The following is a 23068-nucleotide window of genomic DNA, read 5'->3' on the forward strand; positions in this document are numbered from 1 at the left end:
AAGGCTACAGCGAGAGATTTAAAAACTGTGTTATCTTATAAATTTCTATCATCTCACATTCAACTAAAATAAAGGATGAACCTCTATGTTTTCTGCTTTAAACAGCCTCACGAACACGGCGGCGTAGAGAGCCTTGGGCTGGATCATTTTCCCACAGGGATGTGTTGTGTAGAAATGCTCCAAGACTAGGAACACGGGGCCAGGAGCCCAACAGCTTCTCTTTGGAATATCAGGTTGGCACTCTGTGGCCGGGTATTTGGGGGGACAAGAGGCGCACCCATAAAGCAGTGGCTCCCGGCCAGTGCGGCCGCGGGAGGGGAGGCCCCGAGGGTGTGTGTCCTGTCCTGTGCATGAGGCTTTCCTCAGTCACTGAGGGCTTGTGGAAAACAAAGTCACACCCGTACAAGGTCCACACGTACTCAGCCTCAACCATTACAAAAGCACAACTGAGCGGGGACAAAGCGCCCCATGGAGTGGAGGCTGGGAACCACTGCTCCGGACGGCACGTGTGAGGTTTCTGCACGCTGACACCCTCCTGAACCAGATCAAGCCACATGTCTACAATACTCTTTTCCAGACTCTCCGTACTTAGAACTGGGTCCAATTCAACTCTCTAAGGTCACCTGATTTCTTTATAAAGTGCCATTTGCAGACTCCAAGTGACCCACTCATGTGCATGAAGCCTGCCGTTTTGCACATGATCCCTGGGACCAGTCCCCGTGTCTGCTGTTCTGCCATCAGGACCTTTCTCCCGGGCTGCAGGACGGCGTCTGCGCCGGCGGAAGGAAGGACAGTGATGGGACGCGGGAAGGAAGCCTGGCTGGGAAGTGAACCTCTCTTGTGGAAACACAGAAAGCGGGACGCAGAGCGGCTGGTCTCCACACGGACCCAGAGGGTCAGCTGCACGGCCACCGTGGTGCTGCCCAAAGAGCGGAGGAGTCAGCCACACCCTAGAGCACATCTGCAAACCCTGGGGAGTGCGGCTCCATTCACTGCCTTGGGTTCGGGCGTCATGAGCTCCCTCACTGGCAATGGCAGGTTAGACGACTCATGTCCCCTGCTGAGAACTAGCGAGGCTGCACACGTACGGCGGGGAGGCTTCCTGAAGGCAATGGAAGACTGGCAAGCCTGCGGGGAATCATGGGGTCAAGACTGGAGAGGGGACCCCAAGGCATCCACTGGCATTTGGGGCTCTCTCTCTGAGGCATCTGGCGATCCCAAAGCTGCACGAAGGGAGGGGCAGGCCGCCGAGCAGAGTGTGGTGCCCGTGCGGCTGGAGCGCAGACACGGGGGTTGAGGGCCGAGAGGAGGCGGAGCGCTGGCAGAACCCCCGAGGCACTGAGCTGGGGCCCCAAGGATGAACTGGAAGTAACCCAAACCTCACAGCCCAATGCGTCCGAACCCCGCACCTTCCACTTCCAGTTGGCAGCGTTGGATCAGAAGGAGCAGACACGTGCTGCGACACTGAACCGAGCCTGAAACCCGGAAAAGCAACTACTAAGGGAAGGAGACGGGCAGAGGGTCCGTGCAGCAGTGACATCAGATGCAAATGTCCCAATCATTTTACCCAGTTTGTTCGAGAAATTAAAGGACAAAAGAAGGCTTGGCAGAGAACCAGAAACTAACGTCAAGCCTGGCAATTCCAGCACTTCAGGACCATGAGAACATCATGTCAGTCCCTCAGGAGACGGGCTGAGAAGATGAGGAGCCAGCAGGGAAGACAGGAATGCACGATGGGCCGGAAAACCACTCAGAACCAGGCACAGAGAGATGCACGGCTGGGACAGAAGAAACACAGGGGGTAAGGAAAAGACCTGAAATCACCTGCTGGAGTCCCGAAAGGAGAGAACGGGGGAATGGGACGGAAGCAATCTTCAAAGAGAATTTCCTGCAGCTGATGAACGATGTTGAGGGACAACGTCCCGGTCTGTGGGAGCTGCTGAAACAAAATACCAGACCGGCTGGCTGAGCCGACCAAAACGCATTCTCACACGGCTCCGGAGACCGTCAGTCCACGATCGGGGGCCGGCGTGGGCTGACCTGGTGAGGACCCGCTCTCTGGCTTACAGCCTGCAGCCCGCTGGCTGTGTCGTCAATGTGGCAGGGAGACAGCGCGCCTTTGTCTCTGCCTCTTGTTCCAGAGCACTGGTCCCATCGTGACCACATCGCCCACGGGCCCAAGTCCACACACTGTCATGCTGGGAGTTAGGGTTTCAGTATAGGAATTTTGTGGGGGATCAGAGTTCAGTCCATAGCATTCAGGCTCAAGAAATGCTATAATCACAAAGCAGGACAATACAAAGAATGCCCAGAAAAACAACAAAATCAAGCTGCCAAAATCCAAGAAAAGGAAGGGTTTATAATAAATCGACAGCGATCCAGATGGTGCAGTACCGGCCTAAAGACCACTGAGACAGCACAGGGCCAAAGAGCGGCACAATCCCGGCCGACAGCCTCCTGTCTAGGGCACTGCTTCCACGGGGAGGAGCCGGTCTTCCTACGGTGCTGCTGGAAGAACCAGACACCCACGCGGAAAACGGGAACCTTGACCCTCACCACACACCATGTGCAAAAATTAACTTGAGACGGACCACAAACTTAAACATAAAAGTTAAAACGGTCAAAGTTGTAGCAAAAATAGGAGAAAATCGTCACAATCCTGGTAGGCAAAGCTTTCTTAGGCACAACATGGAAAGTGAATCGTGAAAGAAAAACGTATTAAATCAGATTTTATCAAAATGAAATGGCTCTGCTCCCAGAATACTGTTGTGAAAATGAAAACAGAAGCCAGAATGACCAGACAGAGCTGACAATGACTCCTGCAACATACATAAAGGGCTCTTGAAGGCAAACAGTGCCGTTAAAACATTGGCAAGAAATGTGAATGTATGTTTTATTAAAGAATATAAATTAACAGCCAACAGCATGTGAAAAGCTGCTCAGCATCATCATTAGGCAAATGCAAATCAAAGCCACAGGACAGGAGCCCCGGGGGCTCAGTCAGGGAAGCCTCTGCCTTCAGCTCAGGTCAGGATCTCAGGGTCCTGGGAGTGAGCCCCACACCGAAGGGGTAAGGTCCCTGCTCGGTGGGGAGGCTGCTTCTCCCTCTGCCTCTACCCCTGCTTGCGCTCTGTCTCTCAAAGAGATAAAATCTTAAAAAACGAAACAGAATAGGAGATAGCACTACCGATCCACTAGGAACCCAGTGTTGACAGAACGCTGAGTGCCTGGTACCCTCACACGTTACGGGCAGGAACGTCACCTGGTGGAGCTCCGTGAACAGAGCTGAGAAGCTTCTGATAAAGCTTCGCGCACACCTGCCAGATGACCCAGCCCTCCGACCCCTGCGAATTCACCCTGGGGCAACGAAATGCTTAGACACAAGGATGAGCACATCCGCAGCAGGTCGGCTCATCGTGAGGACCAGACTGGAGAGAACCGCTGTGCACCGGCGGGCGGGCAGGCGGAAGGGCTGCGGCGCACACCGGGGAGCGCGGCTTGCAATAAACGGAGCGAACAGCAGGTGCACCGAGCCTGGGTAGTCTCAAGGCACTGCGCCGACGGGGAAGAGACAGACACACAAGAGCCCGTTGTCATTTTCTACATACACGAAGCTCGAGAAAAGACAACTCTGAGGTGCGATAAGCAAAAGCAGATGAGCGGTTGCCTGGGCTTGGGAGCTCCGGGGGTGGGGGATTCTCGGGACAAGGCATGAGAGGAACTGTGGGCTACGTTTTGAGTGAAGCTGGTTCCATGGGTGGGCAGAGCTGCCAAAACTCACCAACCTGTACAGGATGCAAGCTGTATTTCAACAAGGATCATTTTAAAATGAAAAGTCAAACGAAGGGGAAATTATGGCATTTTCGAACAATAAAAACAGAATTTTTTCCACCGGCAAACTGGCAGCAGAGGGAGTTCTTGAGGTAAAGAGAAACGATCTCAGGCTGAGATGCAGGAAGGAGCGGAGGCCATGGGAGACGGAAGCGTCAGCGAGAGTTAACGACAGAACATCAGCGACGTTTATGGTGGTGACACACGGAGCATGAAAATACGTGACAATAAATTGTACCCAAGTCAGGGAATGAGTCAATGCCGTGACTCTGTGCTCAGGTCCTCATATCGCCCAGGGCAGTCGTAAAAGTACTAACTTAGATTTGAGTTTAATGAGCCAGGGGTCGCCAAGACTATGGTCTGGGGGCCAAAACCAGCCAGGGGCCTGTGGTTTTGGTTTGATTTTTGTCTGACCCAAGAGCTAATGATGGTCTTTATGATTTCAAAGCTGACATGAACAACACATGACAGAGGGGCACTTGGGTGGCTCAGCAGGTTAAGCCTCTGCCTTTGGCTCAGGTCATGATCCCAGGGTCCTGGGATCGAGCCCCGCGTCAGGCTCTCTGCTCAGAGGGGAGTCTGCTTCCCCACTCTCTGCCTGCGTCTCTGCCTACTTGTGATCTCTGTCTGTCAAATAAATAAATAAAATCTTGAGAAAAAAAAAGAATACAGGATGGCCATTGTACTGTCTGGGCCCAGACAGAAACGGAAGTTGGCTACTGCCTGGGAGTAGCCATTCGTGTGCAGGGAAAGAATACAGAGTTGACAAGCCAACAGAGGGGGAGAAAGGAGTAAAACTGCTAAATCAACCCAAAAGAGGGGAGCAGAGGAGGAGAAAGCAAGATGGAAAGAAAGAAATGGGGGAAAATAAAAAAGTGAACATATTTCAACCCAAGTATGCCAATTATTACACTAACTATAAAAAGACCAGATACTTCGATTAAAGTCAGTGACTTTCAGTCTAAATCTAAAACCAGGAGAAAGCCACGTCCTGCTAAAAAGAGATGCACCTTAAATACATACCGGACTCAGACACACACATATTAGCGCACCTGCGTAAGTTCAGATGAGGATGAAGGCACACTCCGTACCGAGGCAGCCAAACCACTATGCTGCGACGTGGACGTTATCCGAGGCAAAGACTGACGTTTCTCAGACTCCGTCCGTTCCACCAGGAAGGGGGTCGGTTATGGCTAATTTACCTTTCCACAGTGCCGAAGGGCAAAGCGTGTAGTCGGCAGGGGATGGGCTTTTAATTTAAAGTAAAATGGCAAGAAGCTGTCAAACTCCATTTCTGAATGAAAGGAGAAGTCGAGATGCACAGAGCAGCAACGTCTCGAGCAACGTCTAGCAGGGTGTCGGGGAATGGCAGAACAGGGATTTGAGACTGCGAACACAGAGGGATCAAGATCTCAGGAGCACTGAGGATGACCCAAAGTGGGAGAATTAAGGATCAGCGTGTCCAGGTCCCAGTAAAGAGCAGAGGCTTTCAGACTCTGGGACCACTCCCAGCAAGAAATGCATTTTGTGCAGCGATCCAATACACACGCCTACAACCACAGGTAAACATACGCATTCGCTATTCATATACAATGAAGCAAACAACACTTGTGTTCCTGGGGAAGCAATGATATCTTCTATCTTTTCTTTCTTTTTTAATGGTGGCTGTGGCCCACCACACTGATTTCATAGCCACTAACAAAACATGACCTGCAGTTTAAAAATATGGACTCGAGTGAAACTCTTGTTAATTTCCCCAGGAGGCTATCAGCTCAGGGTTATCAAAATGCTGATGGTGAACACTGCTCCCCAGGGAGGTCAGAGATAAGAAAATCACACAATTCTACATGTAAATAGCTGGCTGGTGGTCTTCTTTTTTTTTTTAAACCCACACAGCCAGCTTGTTCTCTAGTGATTTTTAGAACTACGTACCGAGTCTCTAAATCGAACAGTTTACGCGTGCTAGGCTGCGCCTCAGTCCCTTTCACCCTGCACTTAACATCTCGACAGATCAGAAACCTAATCTTGGGAAGCAAATGGCACTGAAGGAAAATGTATTTTAAAATTCTGAAGGAAAAGGAGTGATGATTTTCACAGCTCAGTGCTGAGCAGGAGTTAATACAACACTGGAGATAATCCACCTTTGACTGAATTTATTACAGAATGATAAACAGCCGACAACGTGCGTCCCTCTGGAGGCTGCAGACGAGGATCAAAGGGAGACATGGATCGAACAGAGCAAAGGAGCAGCGTCCATCTGCTTATTCAACATGTGTGTGACGCAATGAAAACAGATGGTTTTTTATTAAGCAGTGCAGGTTCCAAAACTCTTAAGAAATAAATCTGAGTCTAAGTTCATTTTTGAAGCATTTCTGAAAAAGCTGATTTTCTCTGGACATTCTAGTGTCAAGACTGATCGTCCGACAGGCCCTTTCCTGAGAGCTAGAGTTATGGGAGACATGCCAGACCAGTGGCCAGGCAGAATTCTCTGGGAAGCTGCTAAAAAGCCTGTCACGCTTGGGGAAGTGAGCTTCTAAAATTAGGGGAAGGGGCAGGGGCTCTGGCTGGCTTAGTCAGTGAAACGTCTGCCTTCAGCTCAGGACATGATCCCAGAATTCTGGGATCAAGCCCCATGTGGGGCTCCCCGCTCAGTGGGAAGTCTGTTTCTCCCTCTGCTCTTCCCCTGTCCCGACGCTCCCCCTGAGCACTCTCTCAAATAAATAAAAAGTCTTTAAAAATAAAACAAGGGCACAGAATCCAGATGAATCCCAGGGAGCACATCCCCTGATCCAGACCAACCAAGGGAGCACATCTCTCTGATCAGATGAATCTGGGGAGCACTACCCCCGTGAGGCACTCAGCTACTATTTGGTTGTCTCTCCAGATGTCTCTTCTGGAACATGCTAAGGCACCCTCAGTGAGCTTCTTTGTAAAAATCGGGCCTCAAGAAGGTGGGAACAGAGTCGTGGGCTGGAGGGGCAGACCTCGCGTCCTGGTGGTAAAACAGATGTAATGCTTCTGCTGTTTAACACACACTGCCACCAGCCTCCCCTGGTGGTTCCTTAGCTGAGCAGAATCTGTCCGGTCTATGTAGGGACCAAAATGCCAAGGTCACTGCAAGCTTGTGCTGAGCAGGACTACTGGTAGCCTTGTCTAAATTCTATCTCTTACTGTGAATTTATCAAACTATCACAAAAGCAGCAGTTTCCAAATACAACTGGAGTATATTTGCTCTTGATCTTCTAGGCAAGCTCTCCTCCAGGGTTTTCCTGCGCAGGTGCACCGAGTAGACGTGCACTCCAGTTCCTCTGCCTCCTGGGTCCCCAGTGCCCTGGCTGAGCTAACTGGTCGCTCATTCCACCCCACAGCCCCTCAGTTCATCTAATCTGTCCTTGGAATATAAAACTCAGCCCCCCCATAAGTCTGTTCTTCGTATGTCCCCACTCAGAATTTACCTTTCCTGCCTCTGAAACGTCCGCGCGTGAACCTGCCAGACATTAAGTGACTCTTCCGTGCTACACGCAGCACAGAGATCAGGGGATGGGACTGGATGGGCCTGGGTGTCATCCCCCAGGCGCTGTCATGTATGGCTGTGTGACTTTGGGCACATTACCTAACCTCCCCGAGACTCAGTCACCTCAGAGGTCCCGCCGAACTCCACGGGACACAGAAAAGTGCAATTCACACCTAGCAAGTTAGCCCAGAACCCGGAACACGGCAAGGGCCCAGGAAATAGAGATGCTCCTACTTAATTATTACAACCCCCCCACACACACATTTTAAAACAAATGAAGCCCAAAATGCTGGAACTGCCCCCAGGAAACCAAACTCCTAAGATTAATATAAAAAAACACGACGATTTCAGGAGCACTCTAGGTTACCTGTAGCGCATTTCCATGTCTGCGACTTAAAGCTGGCCTCAGAGAGAACATCTGCAGGTCCCATATCTGAGAAAAACTGACCTCTGTAGCACACAGGGACGCCCCCAGCTCACTGAGACGACACCCCCGCCCCCCACACACAGGCAGGAGACTAACGGCCGCGATACTGAGGGAGACGCACAGCGGCAAGTGGGCACGTGAGAAGACGCCTGCCCAGGTGAGCCCTCAGTGACATCCCCGCCACGACCACAGAGAGACCCTGCCACACCCACAACGGTGACAATCACGGGCTGATGAGGACGGACGTGGCAAGGACACAGAGAAACAGAACGTAAATGGCACCGCTCTGGAAGATTCTGGCAACTTCCTAGGAATTAAACATAAACGTACCATCTGCCTTAGCACCGCTACTCCCCGTGTCTACCCAGGAGACACGAAGACGTGCATGCACGCAAAGCCTGGGACGTGGGTGTTTACAGCCACACTGCTCCCCAAGTCCGTGAATGACAGGCGACACGGATGGACAGACTGGTGATGTGGGGTACCGCGCGACAGTACGACAGAGCAACACTGACGTGAGCCACGATGTGAAGGAACTCTGAAAACACTACGCTAAGTAAAAGTGAAACACGAAGCTGGACGCAGACGACCATACAGTGTGGCCCCATTTCTATGAAGTGTCCGGAAAGGTCAAATTCACAGAGAGAGGATGACTAGCGGTTTTCTGGGTTTGGGATGGGAATGGGACTAATGGCGGACAGACGCCAGTTACCATGGGACCGCGGCGGTGGTGGCACAGGCTGGGAGACCTACCAGGAACCACGGAACACTTAGGTGGGTACGTAATTTATACATTTACGTATAAGCTGCTGAAAAAATACAGAAACCACCACCCCCAAAAGTGTGAACTGAACACATAAATGATGCTACAAGACCACTGTGTACATTTCAGTCTCTTTCTGAAATGTCACGCTTTCTGCATTGACTCCATAAACAGGTGGGGCGGGGGGAAGCCCGTCTGTTGTTGTGTGTCTTCATTTTAAGTCAAACTAAACCGAAGTCCTAGTTTTCAGTACATGTAGAATTCCTCCCCCCTTTCCCTTTAGTTCCCCTAATAAATCCGTGAATTTTTTCCCACCCGGAAAGTCAGTGATTTTTCATTTCTCCCGGTGTTTCAATGATCTGTGCTGCTTAGGCAGGAGGAACAGCAACACAGCCCTGGCCTGGCGTGTGCCCTGCTTCCCGGCGCCTGGTTCCAGGGAACCCCGAGGCCTGCCTCACTGCGCTAAGACCGCATCTCTAAAGCTTCCGCCAATGGCCCTGGCGCCAGCACTCAGGGTCCTGCAGAAATGTGTGAGTGATCGGCAATTTCATGACTCTTCAATGATGTGAAAATAGGTACCATGTCATCCAGTGTCTTCCTCCCTCCAGGCTAAACCTCCCAGTCCCTTAAGGTGCTCCTCACCCAAGGCACCAAACTGTATCCTGCATGTCCCCTCCTCCTCCAGAATTGGTCTGGTTTGGGAACAGCTGTTTGGAAGAGTTGATTCAAGCTGTTTCCCACAACCCCGACTTTTTCCACAGGGGCTAATGTTCTATTGAATCTCCCCAACCCCATGCTTGTACATACAATTTCTGAGGACCATGCTGTGGTTTACACACAGAATTCTGACTGTTTGCCTTTAGCTGCTCAGCCTGTCAAAACCCTGCTATGTCCTGGTACTGGGTTTGTGAGCAAACCCTTATGCTCTCTCAATCCTTCAAGTAAGTGTCATTATCGTTTATCTGCATTTCCGAAAACTTCCGCGCCACATTGCTGTACGTCCATGGGTAATTCTGAAATGGATCTTCCTTAGAGTAGAACAGTGCTGTCGTGGAGACCCTGCAAAGGCCAGGTGGGTGGCTGGTGTCGCCGACTACACGGCCCATCCTTCCTGCAGGAGGAGGAACCTCCTGGGCTCATGAGTCTTCTAGTAGGCCCCGGACTGACCACCTTCCGCAGACAGAAGCAGGAACAGCCCTCCCTGGGACCCCCCGCTGCCCCCACACTCCTGCTCGTAAACAGACCGCACTACGTCAGGCTCTGGACCACCTGCTCCCTTTGCTGGCAGCTGCTGGGAACAGACGCAGGAGCGGAGCGTCACTCCCATTCCTCGCCCTGACCCGACACTCCCTTTCCCCCGAAGCTCGCACAGCTCCTGCTCCACGGTGCCTGCCCATCTCCAGCTTGCCAAGGGCCCCACCTCTTTGAACACTGTTCACCTATAGGTGTCTACTGACTGCCTGCTACTGTCCTCTACTGTCCTGGCCCTGCAGGAGAGGAGGCCAACCTCTCAGTCAGTGTCCTGTCCCTCTGCTACGACAAAGGGCCTGCAGGTGAGTGAGCTCAGGCCGTCCTCATGAACGGTTCTCTGGATGTGAGCCTGAGTCCCCTGCTGGACGGTGAGCTCTGCAGACACCTCTGGTGCGTTTCTACCACCTGTCTCTTTCCTGTCATCATCGCACAGCGCCTGTGGGGCTGCGGGCAGCCGGCTCCGTGTGGCGGATGGCACGGAGCAGAAGGCATTTCCTCGTGGCCACACCGCGGCCCAGGAGTAGAAGGTGGACCAGTCTGGCTCCACCTCCAATGCAGGTCCTGACACAGCTGCCTCAGTTTCCTGTCCGATGCAGCGATCTGAGTCAGAGTCTGAGCGGCAGCTGCAAGCCCACCCAGGGCTCCCGTGCTGCTGTGTGTTCTCGACCCTGGAGCTACGCACACCCTCCTTCCAAGCCTGGGGCACCTGGGACACCGCTCCAAGGCTGGGCGACTTGGGTGGGAGAGGGTACGCGTGTCCTCCGGCATTGTCCTGCAGCCCCCAGACTGCGTGGGGCCAGCGGAGTCGGGACTGACGTGGGGTCTGTACTCCGAGTGACTCTGGGCAAGTCCATGTCCCCTTAGTGCCCAGGGCCTGACTCCCCGGACAACTGTGCAGACCAGAGTGGCTAATCCCCACCAGGGCCTCTCGCAGGGCTGGGCACCACAAGCCATTGGGGGGATTTCGCCTCCCCAACCCACGTGGGCTGGCCGTGTGGACATGAATGGCCACCTGGTACCAGCCCTGTGTCAGGGGCGCATCTCCGGGAGAGCTGCTTAGCACTAAGGCGCCTCCACTTGGTCTGACGGTGCAAGAGCAGAGTGCTGTCCCTGAGCGGGGCCTCCGGGGCCGGCTCTGGACCAAGGCTGAGGGGAGGAGCAGGCGAACACAGGAGAGGGGGTGCCCGCAAGGACCCGCACAGAAATGGCCTGAAGCACTGGCGGGGCGCTGTGCGAAGCCCCTGCAGACTCGTCCTCGAACTGCGCGTCGTCACCTGGCCTCCCCGGCACCACGCCTGCCCTCCCCAGCACCACGCCTGCCCTCGGTGAGCGCGAGCCGCTGGCAGGGCCGGCTGCATCCCTGGTCCGGCTCACAGGCGTCCACCAGAGACTGGCAGAAGCACATTTTTGTTAGGACACTGAGGGCACCGGGGCGCCAGGTAGTGAAGACGGGAAATTGGCCTGACGCTGTTCTGTCCAGATGACAAAGGCTGGGACACTGGCGCCACCGTGAAGGTAATGAAAGCCCTGTGTGTGGTCCGCGGGCGCCCCCGCTTGCTGCCTAGTCTTGGCTCAGAGCCTGGCCCCCGTCCGGCAGATCACGACCCAAAGGCAGGTGGTGACAGAGTGTGTGCCACTCTCGGGGACCCAGCACCCCTGGCCCTCCCTCCGGAGTGCTGCTGACGCACACAGCTCCCGTGGGCACCAGGTCTGCGGCAGGCTGGTCCGCCCCTCGCTCACACTGTCTCCACCGTGCAGCACCCCCGGGGCTTTCCCGCTCCATCTCTAAATTAGCTTCCCGTGACTCAGTGACTCATCACTCATCCTCTCCGTGACGGGCAGGCGCTCATGACTTACTGATTTTTCACCTTCAACCAGCTGACACAATCTATCTATGCTGGAGAGAAAGGTACTTTTCGAATGAAGGCTGGTATCTTGTTAGCTTTCCTTTCAAACGTGACACGTGTACGATGCCGACCCCCCAGCGGAGTAAACGCTAATCACAGCTACTGGGCCCAGACGGCGGGTGTGGGCAGCCGCGGGTCCCTGCAGACCCTCAGAGGACGCAGGTCTGCACCCCTGCAGCACACGCTGTGGGCTGGGGTGGTGGCGTGGGTCAGCGCATGGGCTTCAGGGAGCCTGCCTGGCAAAGCGCTGCTCCCACTCGCCCTTGTGGCGAGACATGGGGCAAATGATCTACCCGTCCCACGCCTCAGTTCCCCCATCGTTTGAGTGTGGACACTGACAGCGCCTCCTTCAGACGGTCCCAGCAAGGACTGCGTGAGTTAATGTGCAGGGAGCCCTTAATGCAGCTCCTGGGACCCGGCGGCTGCTCAAGATATGTTCCCGGCCGTCCTTCTTCCCGACTGTCAACCAGAAGGACCGTGGGTTACCTTGTGTTTGCAGCAGCTCATGTCCTCCTACACTCTCCTCCCCGTCCCCCGGGGCACGGCTGAGACCGGGGCTCTGACACATGCAGACTGCTGCTAAGTTAGCCAAATACTCATGGATTCAAGGTAAAACCAACCCCAGATGCAAGCTTTGGCTTCAGCCTGCCGCCCCGGGCTCAGCAGGGGCCATGGCGCACGCGGTGGAGGGAGCAGGGCACAGCCGCTCACTTTATCCCAGACACCGGGCTGTTAGCTCCTTAAAATATGCTGTTGACACAATAGATGTTAATTATGAATAATTTTCGGTACGCCCCGCGCCTGCAGTGATCAGAATGCTAACGAACAGCCTTGTGCAAGAGGCTCCCGGCTCCCTGATGCCCCAGCGCTTTCTGAGCACCCTAATATTTCTAGTGCTGTTTAAGCGTTTCATTACTTTGTTTCAGGGCTGAAAAATGTCCCTTAATTTCCAAACATGGATCTTACTGCCACTCTCTCCGAGGACTCGGAATATAAACACGCGCCACAGCGGCAACATGTTTATTCATCAGGCTGCTGGGTTCGTGGAGATAATTAGAAACGGGGGGTGCTCAAAGAAGGTTCGCTCTAATTTACTTCCCGACACAGCAGCTTAATTAGAAAACAAATTCCATCCCCAGCTTTAAAGATTGCTAAGGAATTACAAAACCCACACACCGCCTGTACCTCCTCTCCGGTCTTGTGTCGAGGCTGCAAACAGCACATGTTTTGCCCGTCTGACAAAGGTGCCAGAGGCTGGCAAGGGGCTAAGGCGCCACCCTGGGGAAGTCTGTGCTGAGCGGTCACATGCCGGCGGCCGCTGGAAAGAAACCACATTTATTACCGAATTACCGCACCGCAATTTCAAGTATGAAACCTTTCCACCAGCGTCTCCGGTGATGGCAAAGAGGCCACGACGCATTCAGGCGGGGTTTCTGAGCCAGGGCAGGTGCTGGCCCTGTCGTGACGGAGGCGGGAAAGGCCGGTCTCGGGGCGAGGCACGGTGCCCCTCCAGCCCCCACACCTGCCTCTCCGGGCCCCGAGGCTGTCCCCGGCTCCTGGGACGCGGAGTCACCGCTGTCCAGCCACAGGGCAGGGCGGGTCATCAGCCCCGGAGCCCTCAGCTCACTCATTGCTCACACAGAGGAAGGACAGCTTCCGGGGGCAGCGGGACCCACGCCTGCTGGCTCGGTCCACATACACTGAGCATGGCCACATGCCAGACCTGCACTAGGGCCACCCTTCAACACAGAGCAAAGGCCCTGGAAGCGGGGACAGAAATGGATGTCACTCTATTTTTTCAGATCGATAAATTAAGGGAACAAAATCCAGTAAGCCAGGCCCGTGTTCTCCATCTCATCTCCGCATTATGAATTGTCCCTCCCATCAGACAGCTATGGTGACCAGAGTCACGGTCACAGAGGTGACAGTGCTACCGTGTGTCGAAGAGAAACGAGAGAAAAAAGCCAGAGGCAAAAGGAAGAGCTCGGAATCCTTGAGAAGCGAGCAACATCGATAACGTTGAGCTCCAGCTTGGCTGACCACGTGGTGGTGTCTGCCCAGGAGACCACGACGTGTGCCACATCCACGGCCACGTTGCTCATACTCTGTGGAGGGCACACATACTGCCTCCTGTGCGTCCTTGGTAGGGGGCCTCCCCCCGCCCCCAGCACTCCACAGCCCAGCACGAACTGCTGGAGAGCACAGGACACAGGGCCAAGGAGCCGCGCCAGAGAGCCGGTTCCTATCCAGTCCCGTGAGTGAAATGAAAAATGTTATTTCGCCAAGTAACCTGGACCCATGACCAGACCCCCAGTGAGCTGCACCAAGTGTCCACGTGAATAGCCTCACAGCGTGGTGGGCAGCGGCCACAGCCCCTCACACGGGAGAGACGGGGACAGGGACGTGCTCTGCCGGCTTTACTGCAGACGTGACCCCCCAGACCCCGGACCCCGTGGCTCTCAGAGAAGAGGGCCGGTCACCAGAAGCGGGGACACACGGGAGCGCCGCCCAGCCACCACCCAGCTCCGCCAGGTCTCACCCGGCGCTTCTGCAACACTGTGCAACTGGTTTACGAAAATCTCCCAAACTATTAACAATGTATATACTTTGAAATATTCTGCGGCTTCTCCAAACATAAGCTGCTTGTGAATTAAAAAATCCCGAAGTGTTTACGAAGTGTTTACGGTCCCCCCAGGCACAGGCCAGGAGGGATGTCTATGCCCCCACCTTGCCCGGTCACGTGGCGGCGAAGGGGAATGCCGGCGTGGACGAGAGCCGCAGGACGCTACTTGGAAGACCCCCCCCACCCCCCGGCTCCCAAGACAGTCTGGGGTGGGACGTGGCTCCCAGAGCAGGACCTGAGGCCAGGGACGGGCATCGACCTCCCACCCCCGCCCAGAGTCTGGACGGTGAGTCAACACTGAGCCCGCCCCCGCCGGAGCGCCCAACTAACCTCTCACGACTCCACCTGAAGAACGTTTGGAAAAACATGATCCCAAATCCCCGAAATGCGAAGGCTTTTGACCAATCAGCTATGGCCCCGGGTGTGTGCTATGTGTGCGCTTGGAGCCCTGGATGAAGGGACATGGGCGCGGGCCTTGCTTTTCAGAGACTCCTCTCTGGGTTTCTGTCGGGGAGCTGACGCCCCTCCCCCACAGCACACAGGTGACAACTCTGCCCTGGCACATGGTGTGCAGACCCTCGTCCTCAGGCACAGAGGCCCTGGCCCTTTGCACAAGGCACAGCTGGCCGCCGCCACAGCAGGGCTAATGGGGACTGCATGTGGGAAGCTGGGCTGGGGCTTCTGGAACGACCACCCTGGCCAGAGGCCCACAGTGCCCCTCGCACACGTGGCCTAGGTCTGCATGGCCAGGCCCACCGGGGTCGGTGGGAGAGGCAGCCCCGGGTTGGGCCACACTCAGCAATGCTGGTCACCTGTGCCCCTCCACACCCTGGGTTCCGTCCCCTGCATTCTTCCATACCCTGATGAAAGCATTTCACCTTGTACCTGAATTAAAACACAACATAGAACCCGGCCCGAGTCTGGACTGTGGGATTTTAGCTGTGGGACTGCAGATCATGTCACTTCCTATCCTAAAGGCTCAAAGGGTTGGGGGGGCAGACAAACCTGCCGCGGACGCACCCTGGCCACGAAAACACCATTGGGGCCTTGATGAGACACTCGCACTTCGCAGGCGAGTTCCAGGCCAAGCACCCACGACGTGCGGGCGCTGTGCAGAGGGAGGGTGTGTGAATGGCTAACGGACACTAGACGTGTCTGACAGCGGACGATGTGCGAGCGTGTAGCCCACGCAGAAGGGGAGGGCAGTCAGGCCTCAGTCGCCGGCCACCGGGGCGTGAACCGTCCACTGTACCGCACTCTTCACACCATCTGCTCGGTTCTGAGCCACAGGACAGGACAACCGCGGGTATGACATGTCTTTGCGGACAACCGGGTCAGCACTGCCGGGAGTCAGCGGCACGGGCAGGGCCCCGAGTCGCAGGGTGAGGGGGGATGGGGACGGCCCCCGAGAGTGGGAGCCAGACAGCCACTGATGCAGCTGCCCAGGGTGAGAAGAATCCAATGAGACGCTCGTTCCAGGAATGTTCTCTGAATGTAGATGCCACGGCGGCCGGGGCGGCTCCGTCAAACACGGACTCGCCCCGCTCCTGCCTCGCCTGCCGACTGCACACCTGAGTCTGCTTCTCGGCAGTGCTTCTTACTGGCTGCAGGCACCGCGAGGGAACTCCAAACATTAAAATAAGTGAGTTAACGTTTTCCTGTAAACAGAGGGACCTTGGACGCCGGCGGGCTCTGTCGGTGAAGCCTCTGCCTTGGGCTCAGGCCGTGATCCCGGGGTCCTGGGGCCGAGCCCTGCGTTGGATTCTCTGCTCACCGAGGAGTTTGTTTCTCTCTCTGCCCCGGTCCTGCCCATGCTCTCTCTCAAGAAAGAAAGAAGGAAGGAAGGAAGGAAGGGAAAGAAAGGAAAAAAGAAAGAAAATCTTTCAGAAAACAGACCTGCATTTCCTCAGAAACGGATCTGACGGTTAACACAGCTGGGTCTCCGGGAGCGTCACACCTGACTTTGTCCTGGTGCTCTGTAACTCTGGAGTTTGGAACCTGTCCTGGCCCAAGCCCAAGAACCCAACCCTCACCGTCAGCATCGCCCCATCCTTGTCGGGCGACAAGGGAGAGCGGCCAGGCGCCGTCTGGGACCCCGTGGGCTGGTGGGCGCTGTCTCTGCTCGACTCTGCAACTTGCATCCAGAGAACGACTCAGGCCCAAGTGAAGGCCTCACAGACGGTTCCTGCAGGAGAGACCTGAGGTTTCTACACAACCGGCTCACACCCTCTTCCGTCCCTGCCACAGCCCCCAAAGGAAGCTCCGTCCCCAATGTCCTGAGGGAGAAGTGGGGTTCATTCAGGCATGCCATAGCCCATCCCAATTAATCTGGGCACTGAGCACCTAAAATGCAGACCACCCCCCAAATCAGGATCGCTTCTTCTCTGCTGGAGAGGTGGGCCGTGGACACCGTCTCCCAGAGTCGCGTGGCGGCATCCAGCATCCGTGAACGGGATCAGTGCATGAGGCCATTTTCCTCCCCAGGCTCCCTCCAAAATCCGGACGAGCTTTAGCCTTCTAACCCCCGCGCTGCCGCCCCGCGCGAGGCGGGAAGGGGACGGGTGTGGGGGTGCGGGCTGGCCGCCGGGCGCGGGGACGTAGACCGGAGTCAGGAAAATCATGCTTGACAAAGAACACTGACGTCTTCACATACGAGGGCGCTTCTTTCTGTTCTGCAACCCTCCTCAACCAGTCCTCGTGAGGACGGTGACGCTGCTTCCCCCGGACCAAGAGGCGCCTCGCACAGACCGGCCGCAGCCGCTCTGGGTCCTGGCCTCAGCGTCCTTCTGCCCCAGCTCCCCCGGCTGGGCCGCTCCTGCAGCGCCTCCCCGGAGCCATTCTGCCCCGGACCCCCTTACACGGCGCCTCACTTCCCCACGCCACGTGTTAACTTTGTTTTCTGCGTCGTCGTACAGTAAACCGGCCTCTCTGGGAGTGCGGTGCCCGACTGCAGCACGTGCGGCTCCGCGTGGCCGCGCCCGCAGCCAGGAGAGCGAACCTTCCCCACGCCGTCGCTGCCACTGCGGTCTCGGACCCGAGCGCGCTGTCCTCTCCAGAAGGTCACGTGAATGCAATCGGACCAGGTGTCGCCCTGGCGCTGCCGGCGTCACTCCACACGGTGCTTCTGGGGCTACCCGTGTGCTCATGCATCAAAGGTCCCCCATTTCCCGCTGGGTCCCGTCGGACGAGGCGCGTTCTGCTAATCCAGCCACCCTGGGAGCTCCCGCTTCAGGTGACGAGGAACGAAGCCACACAAACGGTCTCGCACGGGTTCTTCAGTACCCAGTTTCCTTCCCGTGGGACGAATGCGCGGGAATGGGACGGTGGCCCCGTGTTGCTGGCCTCCTGCCATGTGGCCGTCCCGCTCACCCCGGCAGCAGGGCCACGGGAGCGCCGGTCGCCCCGCACCCTCGCCGCCTGTTTCGTCGACCCGCCTCACGGGTGTTGCGGTTTCTTGCTGTGGTTTACTTGGCGTTTGCCCCACGGCGAGTGCTCTGGAGCATCTTTCCCGGGCTGACTGGCCATTCCTAGATTCTCTTTGGGAAAGTATCTCCTCGGGTCTTTTTCCAATTTTGAATTTTTTTTCTTCTTTCTGCTCTGTGGTATCTTTATACATTCTGGGCACAGGTCCTCCGCCGGCCGTGTGGTTCGCACACGTCCTCCTCATGCGTGCGGCTTGTCCCCTCACCGTCTGAGCCGTGTCTTTCGGAGAGTAAACATTTTAAATTTTGATGAAGTCCAATTTCACAATTTGTTCTGTTGTGGGTCGTGTGCCGGGTTCACACCGTGGCGCACATTTTATATTTGAGAGGGTGCCGGGAGCGGGCTGGCTGTCCTGCCGCGGTCCCCGGAGGCTGGTCGTCCCACGGGCCCTGACGCGGGTGTGAAGACCCGCTGGGAAGCGCAGCCCGACTGAACGGCAGGCTTGTCTCCAGCATGATCAGGAGGCTTAACTACACCACTGAGAAAATACATACTTCTCATTTACGGATCTCTAATTGCTCCTTTTACCCTGGAGGACTCGGAGCACGCGGTGCTGCTGCTTCCGTGTGGCTGAGGGCGCACGAGCGGTTGGGGTGGGAGCGTCCGCGCCGCGCGGGGGCACTGGGACGCGACAGGGCAGCAGGCAGACCCGGAGGTGGTGGCCGGGTTCATGCCCTGCCTGGTGGGGGAGGCACCGAGGTCCAGCCACCATGACCCGCCCTGCTGGTGAACGGAAGCTCCCTGAAGTCAAGCAGACCAGTCCCACGATCTCCTTGGACACCGACTCACAACTTGCACCGAGGACGGACACTCGGTGAAGTGTCTGTGGGCGCCCTGGTAAGAGTCTCTGGATTCTTTATTTTACAGGCATCCCATGTGTGTATATTCTTGTAGAAAGATTTAAAAGACGGAACAAATCCAAGTCAGTTAACACAGCTCCTCCCACTCAGAGTGAAGACGGACGCACCGTTTCGTGCCTGTTCTACCCCTACTCCTGCACACGTTGCCATGTGTAGTGTAAAAATCCTGTGTGTACTGGTCTCATCTGCTCTTCCCACTAATGGCACGCCGGGCAGCTGTTCTGTGCCAGCCCAGCGGAGCTGCTACAGAGCGCACGGTCCCCAGAAGGACCCGTACCCTCGTGCCCGTGGACGGTTAGATGTAACCTTCTTCTCTAGTTCTCTGACACACAGGCAGGTAGTTTTCCAGGAGGGAAACCCAGAAGCCTGTTTGCTTTCCCTACCTGATTTAATTAAACTCAGGCCTTAGCTGTTCTCACCCACAATCTTGTGTATCAAGACTTAGAGAACTACCATCCTGTATGTTGACTGCGGAGGAAGCAGTGTCCAGGGCGGAGGGCTTATGAACAACCCAGACGAACCAGGATGAGTCCAGGTGAGTCTCACACACACGCACACCCGCGACGCAGGTTAAGTCTGGAGCCAGAGTAGCTCAGACCCAGGGAGGTCCACAACAGGAGGCAGCCGGGCCGCCTAATCACCTGGAAGCACGCGGAGAGGTCTCACGACCACAGTCCACGAAGGGCACTGCCGGACGGGACTGCAGCGTGCGCCCTGAGGCGGAACACAGACCGGGGTCGGGGGGCTTGCAGAATATAAGCGGGGGTGCTGGGAGAAATGAGCCAGCTACAGCAGTCGGGGAGCAAAGGTGACCTCTGTGTGCAGCCGTAGGTTTCTGCTTTGACTGAGTGTGAGGAGTGTTTGTCAACGTTCAAACAAACCCAGCTTTTCTTCTGTTCTTTTCATATGGCCGCACATGGAGCCGTGTCCCACGCTGGTCACCAGCACGGCAGTCACAGCATGGCGGTCACCGGAGACACCCCCAAGCTGACCACAAGGGCCCCTGGAACCAACAGCGCTCAAAGAAACCCCCTCAAACCCCAAAAGCCACATGGCTTGAAAATCTGACTTACTTTTCTATTAAATCCAGTGTGACCCCGGGCACCAGGCTCACGCATTTCTGCATGCAAAACCTGCAGAGAAAGGAGAGAGAGTGAGTCGCACTGAGGGGGCATTTAGCAGGAAATACAACAGTGCCCGGGACACGAGGGCATATGGGCAGGGGCGGGGGCGGGGGCTTCTCACTCCCCATGGCTTTCAGATTCATGAAGCAATCCCGACCGTCAGCCCGTCAGTGGAGGGAGAGAAACCCGGACACAGGGTCCCCAGGGAGGGGTACAGGTGAGAAAGGAAAGGCAGCGTCTGCGCATATAACGGACACAGTGGCTTCTCTCCCCCAAGAAAGCCAGCCGGGGAGCGCCGGCACGATGAGTGAGCACGAATGACTTCCGGGCACACAAAGGGACACGTGGACACGTGGGAGGAACCAGACACCAGCGAATTCCATCATGTCACTTGCTTATCCAACCCCGACTGCGTCACACAGGGACCGGACTCCGCAGGCCGCCGGGCCGGACCGTGAGGGCACTACCGGAGGCCGGGAGCCACCCCCTGCCTCCTCCCTGGGCTGCGGGCACACGGCAACGAAAGAAGCAGCCGCAACACTGAAGAAAAAGGCAATTTTGAGCTTGTCGTGGGAGAAACGTGAAACATTTAATTCACCTGCTTCACAGATTACACTCCAACAACCCCCTCCGACCGCCAGGAGGCATACGGCAGGTGCACACCTGCAGGAAGCACTTCCGTGCCTCCCTGGCGGGACACGAGAAGAAAGTCGGAGAGGAAAGTCGGAGAAGGCCAGTGGGCCCACGTGGGAGGGACAGGTACAAGCACCAGGCCACGTTCAGGGAGACAAGCTGTGACGCATGTGAGGCTGCCGGGAAGGAAGTGTGACAGACCAGGAGGATGGTGGCTATGAGAACAAGTGACTCCTGAGGGTAGCCTCCAGGTTGGGGGGGAGGTGGGGCTCCACTGCTGTCCCCCCCTGCACCATTGTCCCCCCCCCCCCCACTGCTGTCCTTGTGGCACCAGGACACAGGCAGCTCCTGTGGCGGGTTCAGGTAAATCAGGATCTCTCGGTGGATAAAGAGGATCTTCAGGAAAGGCATTTTCCAATCTAACCCTGGGTTCTATGCAAACTGTGCCACTTTGTCATTTGTCTTTTTATCTAAAACGTTCTTATCCATTTCGGGATTCCAGTGATGACAGAATAATTTGTATCAGGCTAGTTCTCTTATCAATAATAATTAGCTCTGGGCAAAACACAAAAAACCACCACGTAAAAGCACCAAGAAGAAAACGGATTCAGGGAGAAACAGGAGAACTGCAGGGAAGTGTACCATCACCCAGTGCATCCCGCAGGCACGCCCAGTCCACGCGGAACACGGGGCAATGCTCTGCCGGAAAGTGGCCCCCTCACTGGCTCAATGTCTCCCGAGTCCTGGCAGGCTGCTGCCGGGCACACAAGTGGGGCGAGACTCCCGGGGGCCGCGTGGAGACAGTAACTGGAAGGCTGAACAGAGACAGTCCACACCCACCCCCAGGTGTGCACCGACAGGGAGAGCCAGCCCGCTGCTTTAAGGGGCCTTGATCCACACCTTGCCCTCCACTGACCTCCTGGGTGGGGTGGGGAATCATGCCTTAGTTACCACCATGCTCCGGGAATCAGAGCCACACCCCTACACTAACAGCAAAGCCAAAGGTCACCAGTCCTACCACCAAACTGCCTGTACACCCTGACAGAGACCGCCTCAGGGCCTTTGCACTTGCTGTTCCCATGGCCTGCAGTATCTTTGCCCCAGAAAACTAAGGTTTACTCCTTTATTTTATCTAGATTTCAACCTCCCCGGCCAGCCAAAGGAAAACATCTCCATTTTCCAACCCCTCACTCTGCATTTCTTGCTCCCCAGTGTTTTGTTACACAGCTGTTGGCATCTGTCTTTACCACGGAAGGTATGTTCAGGGTGTAAAAGGACCTCTCTCTTCTTGTTAATCTCTACAGCTCTGGTGCCAGGGACAGTGACCAGCACACAGTTCTGCTGCTTACCAAATACACGTGAGCAACTGGATACGGTAGGAGATTGATGTGGTAGTTTTTATGGGTTTCTAATATTTCACCCACATTCTTGTTTTCTTGTCACTCTTGAAAGCAAGGAGCTTCAAGATTTTATGAAAAACAAATCATAATCATTTAGTATTTAAAAAATAAAAACAAATCCAGCTCTGGAACCTCATGAAGTATCATGTAACTGTGTTGAGTCTGAGAACGGAAAGACATGAACTATTTTCCTAACTAAAAACAACAAAAAAAGATGTATTTGCCATAAAAAATTAAGAGGTACAGAACATTACAAGTGACAATTACCCCAAATCCCAAGACAGCTGTTAAAAAACACTGAATCATTCCAACCGACTTTGTTCAAGGATAAAGGGAACCTCTGTCCCCGTACACCCCACTGGGTGTTGCTGGAGGAGCCCAAGTCTGTCCCCACTGCCCTCAACACCGCCACCCGCTGCACACGGGGGTCCCGCTTCCACACGTGCCCCGCTCCTGGAGACAACCAGCATCGACGCGTGGGTTTTTGTTTCTTTGCACAAGAGAAGCTTTGTGACAGCTGTTTTTCTAAATACCCCCCCACCACCAATTCTTTCCAACATTCAACAAAGCTGGACGAATTTTACAGGATAGGCCTGCGTCCCTCCGCCTGGTTCCACCACCGGCTTCTGACTATGTTGGCTTCATCACGTCTGTGTCTCCCTCCACGAGTCCACTCTCCTTTTGGTGCACCTGGACATACCACACACTGCCCTCCAGATTCCACGTGTGTCCTTGAGTTAAACCACACACAATCAAGTGCACACATCTTCGCTACACATTCGTTGACTTGTGACAATGCACACAGCCACGTAACCTGGACTCCGACAGAGAGCACTGCCGACGTCCCAGAACGGTTCCTCCCACTGCCCCCGGGGACAGAATCGGTTCCGAGGCCTCCCCCGACTTGCTCCTCTGCTCTAGAATCTCACAGAAGCGGAGCTGTCCAGTGTGGACGTCCTACAAGGCGGCCTCCGGGCAGCAGTATGTTTTCCAGGTTCGCCCGTGGCCGTGTGTGTATCGTGAGCTGATTCTGTTTTACCGCTAACCAGTGCTCTGTCACGGGAATATACTGCCCCGTACAATGCTGTTTTGTAACTTGTCCTCGCATGTCTTGGGCGGTATGAACACTGGTATGCAGAACGTCCCCTCTGTCAATGTTTGAATGAGCCCTGTTCGTATGGACACCAAGTTTCTTGTCCTCAGGACGCATTCTTAGAAGCGGACCTGCCCAATGGACGGGTACACTAGACCT

General features: G+C 55.4%; 1 protein-coding gene across 1 annotated transcript in view; it reads right to left on the bottom strand.

Moving 5' to 3' along the window:
- Positions 1-23068, bottom strand: part of RPTOR (regulatory associated protein of MTOR complex 1) — a 308307-nt gene that overhangs the window by 114799 nt on the left and 170440 nt on the right. Inside the window, exon 7 of the mRNA XM_059380157.1 lies at positions 19733-19792. Within this exon, the coding sequence (XP_059236140.1) occupies positions 19733-19792 (60 nt within the window). The remainder of the gene's footprint in view (positions 1-19732; positions 19793-23068) is intronic.

This window comes from Mustela nigripes, chromosome 16, assembly GCF_022355385.1.
Source record: "Mustela nigripes isolate SB6536 chromosome 16, MUSNIG.SB6536, whole genome shotgun sequence".
NCBI classification, from domain to species: Eukaryota; Metazoa; Chordata; class Mammalia; order Carnivora; family Mustelidae; genus Mustela; species Mustela nigripes.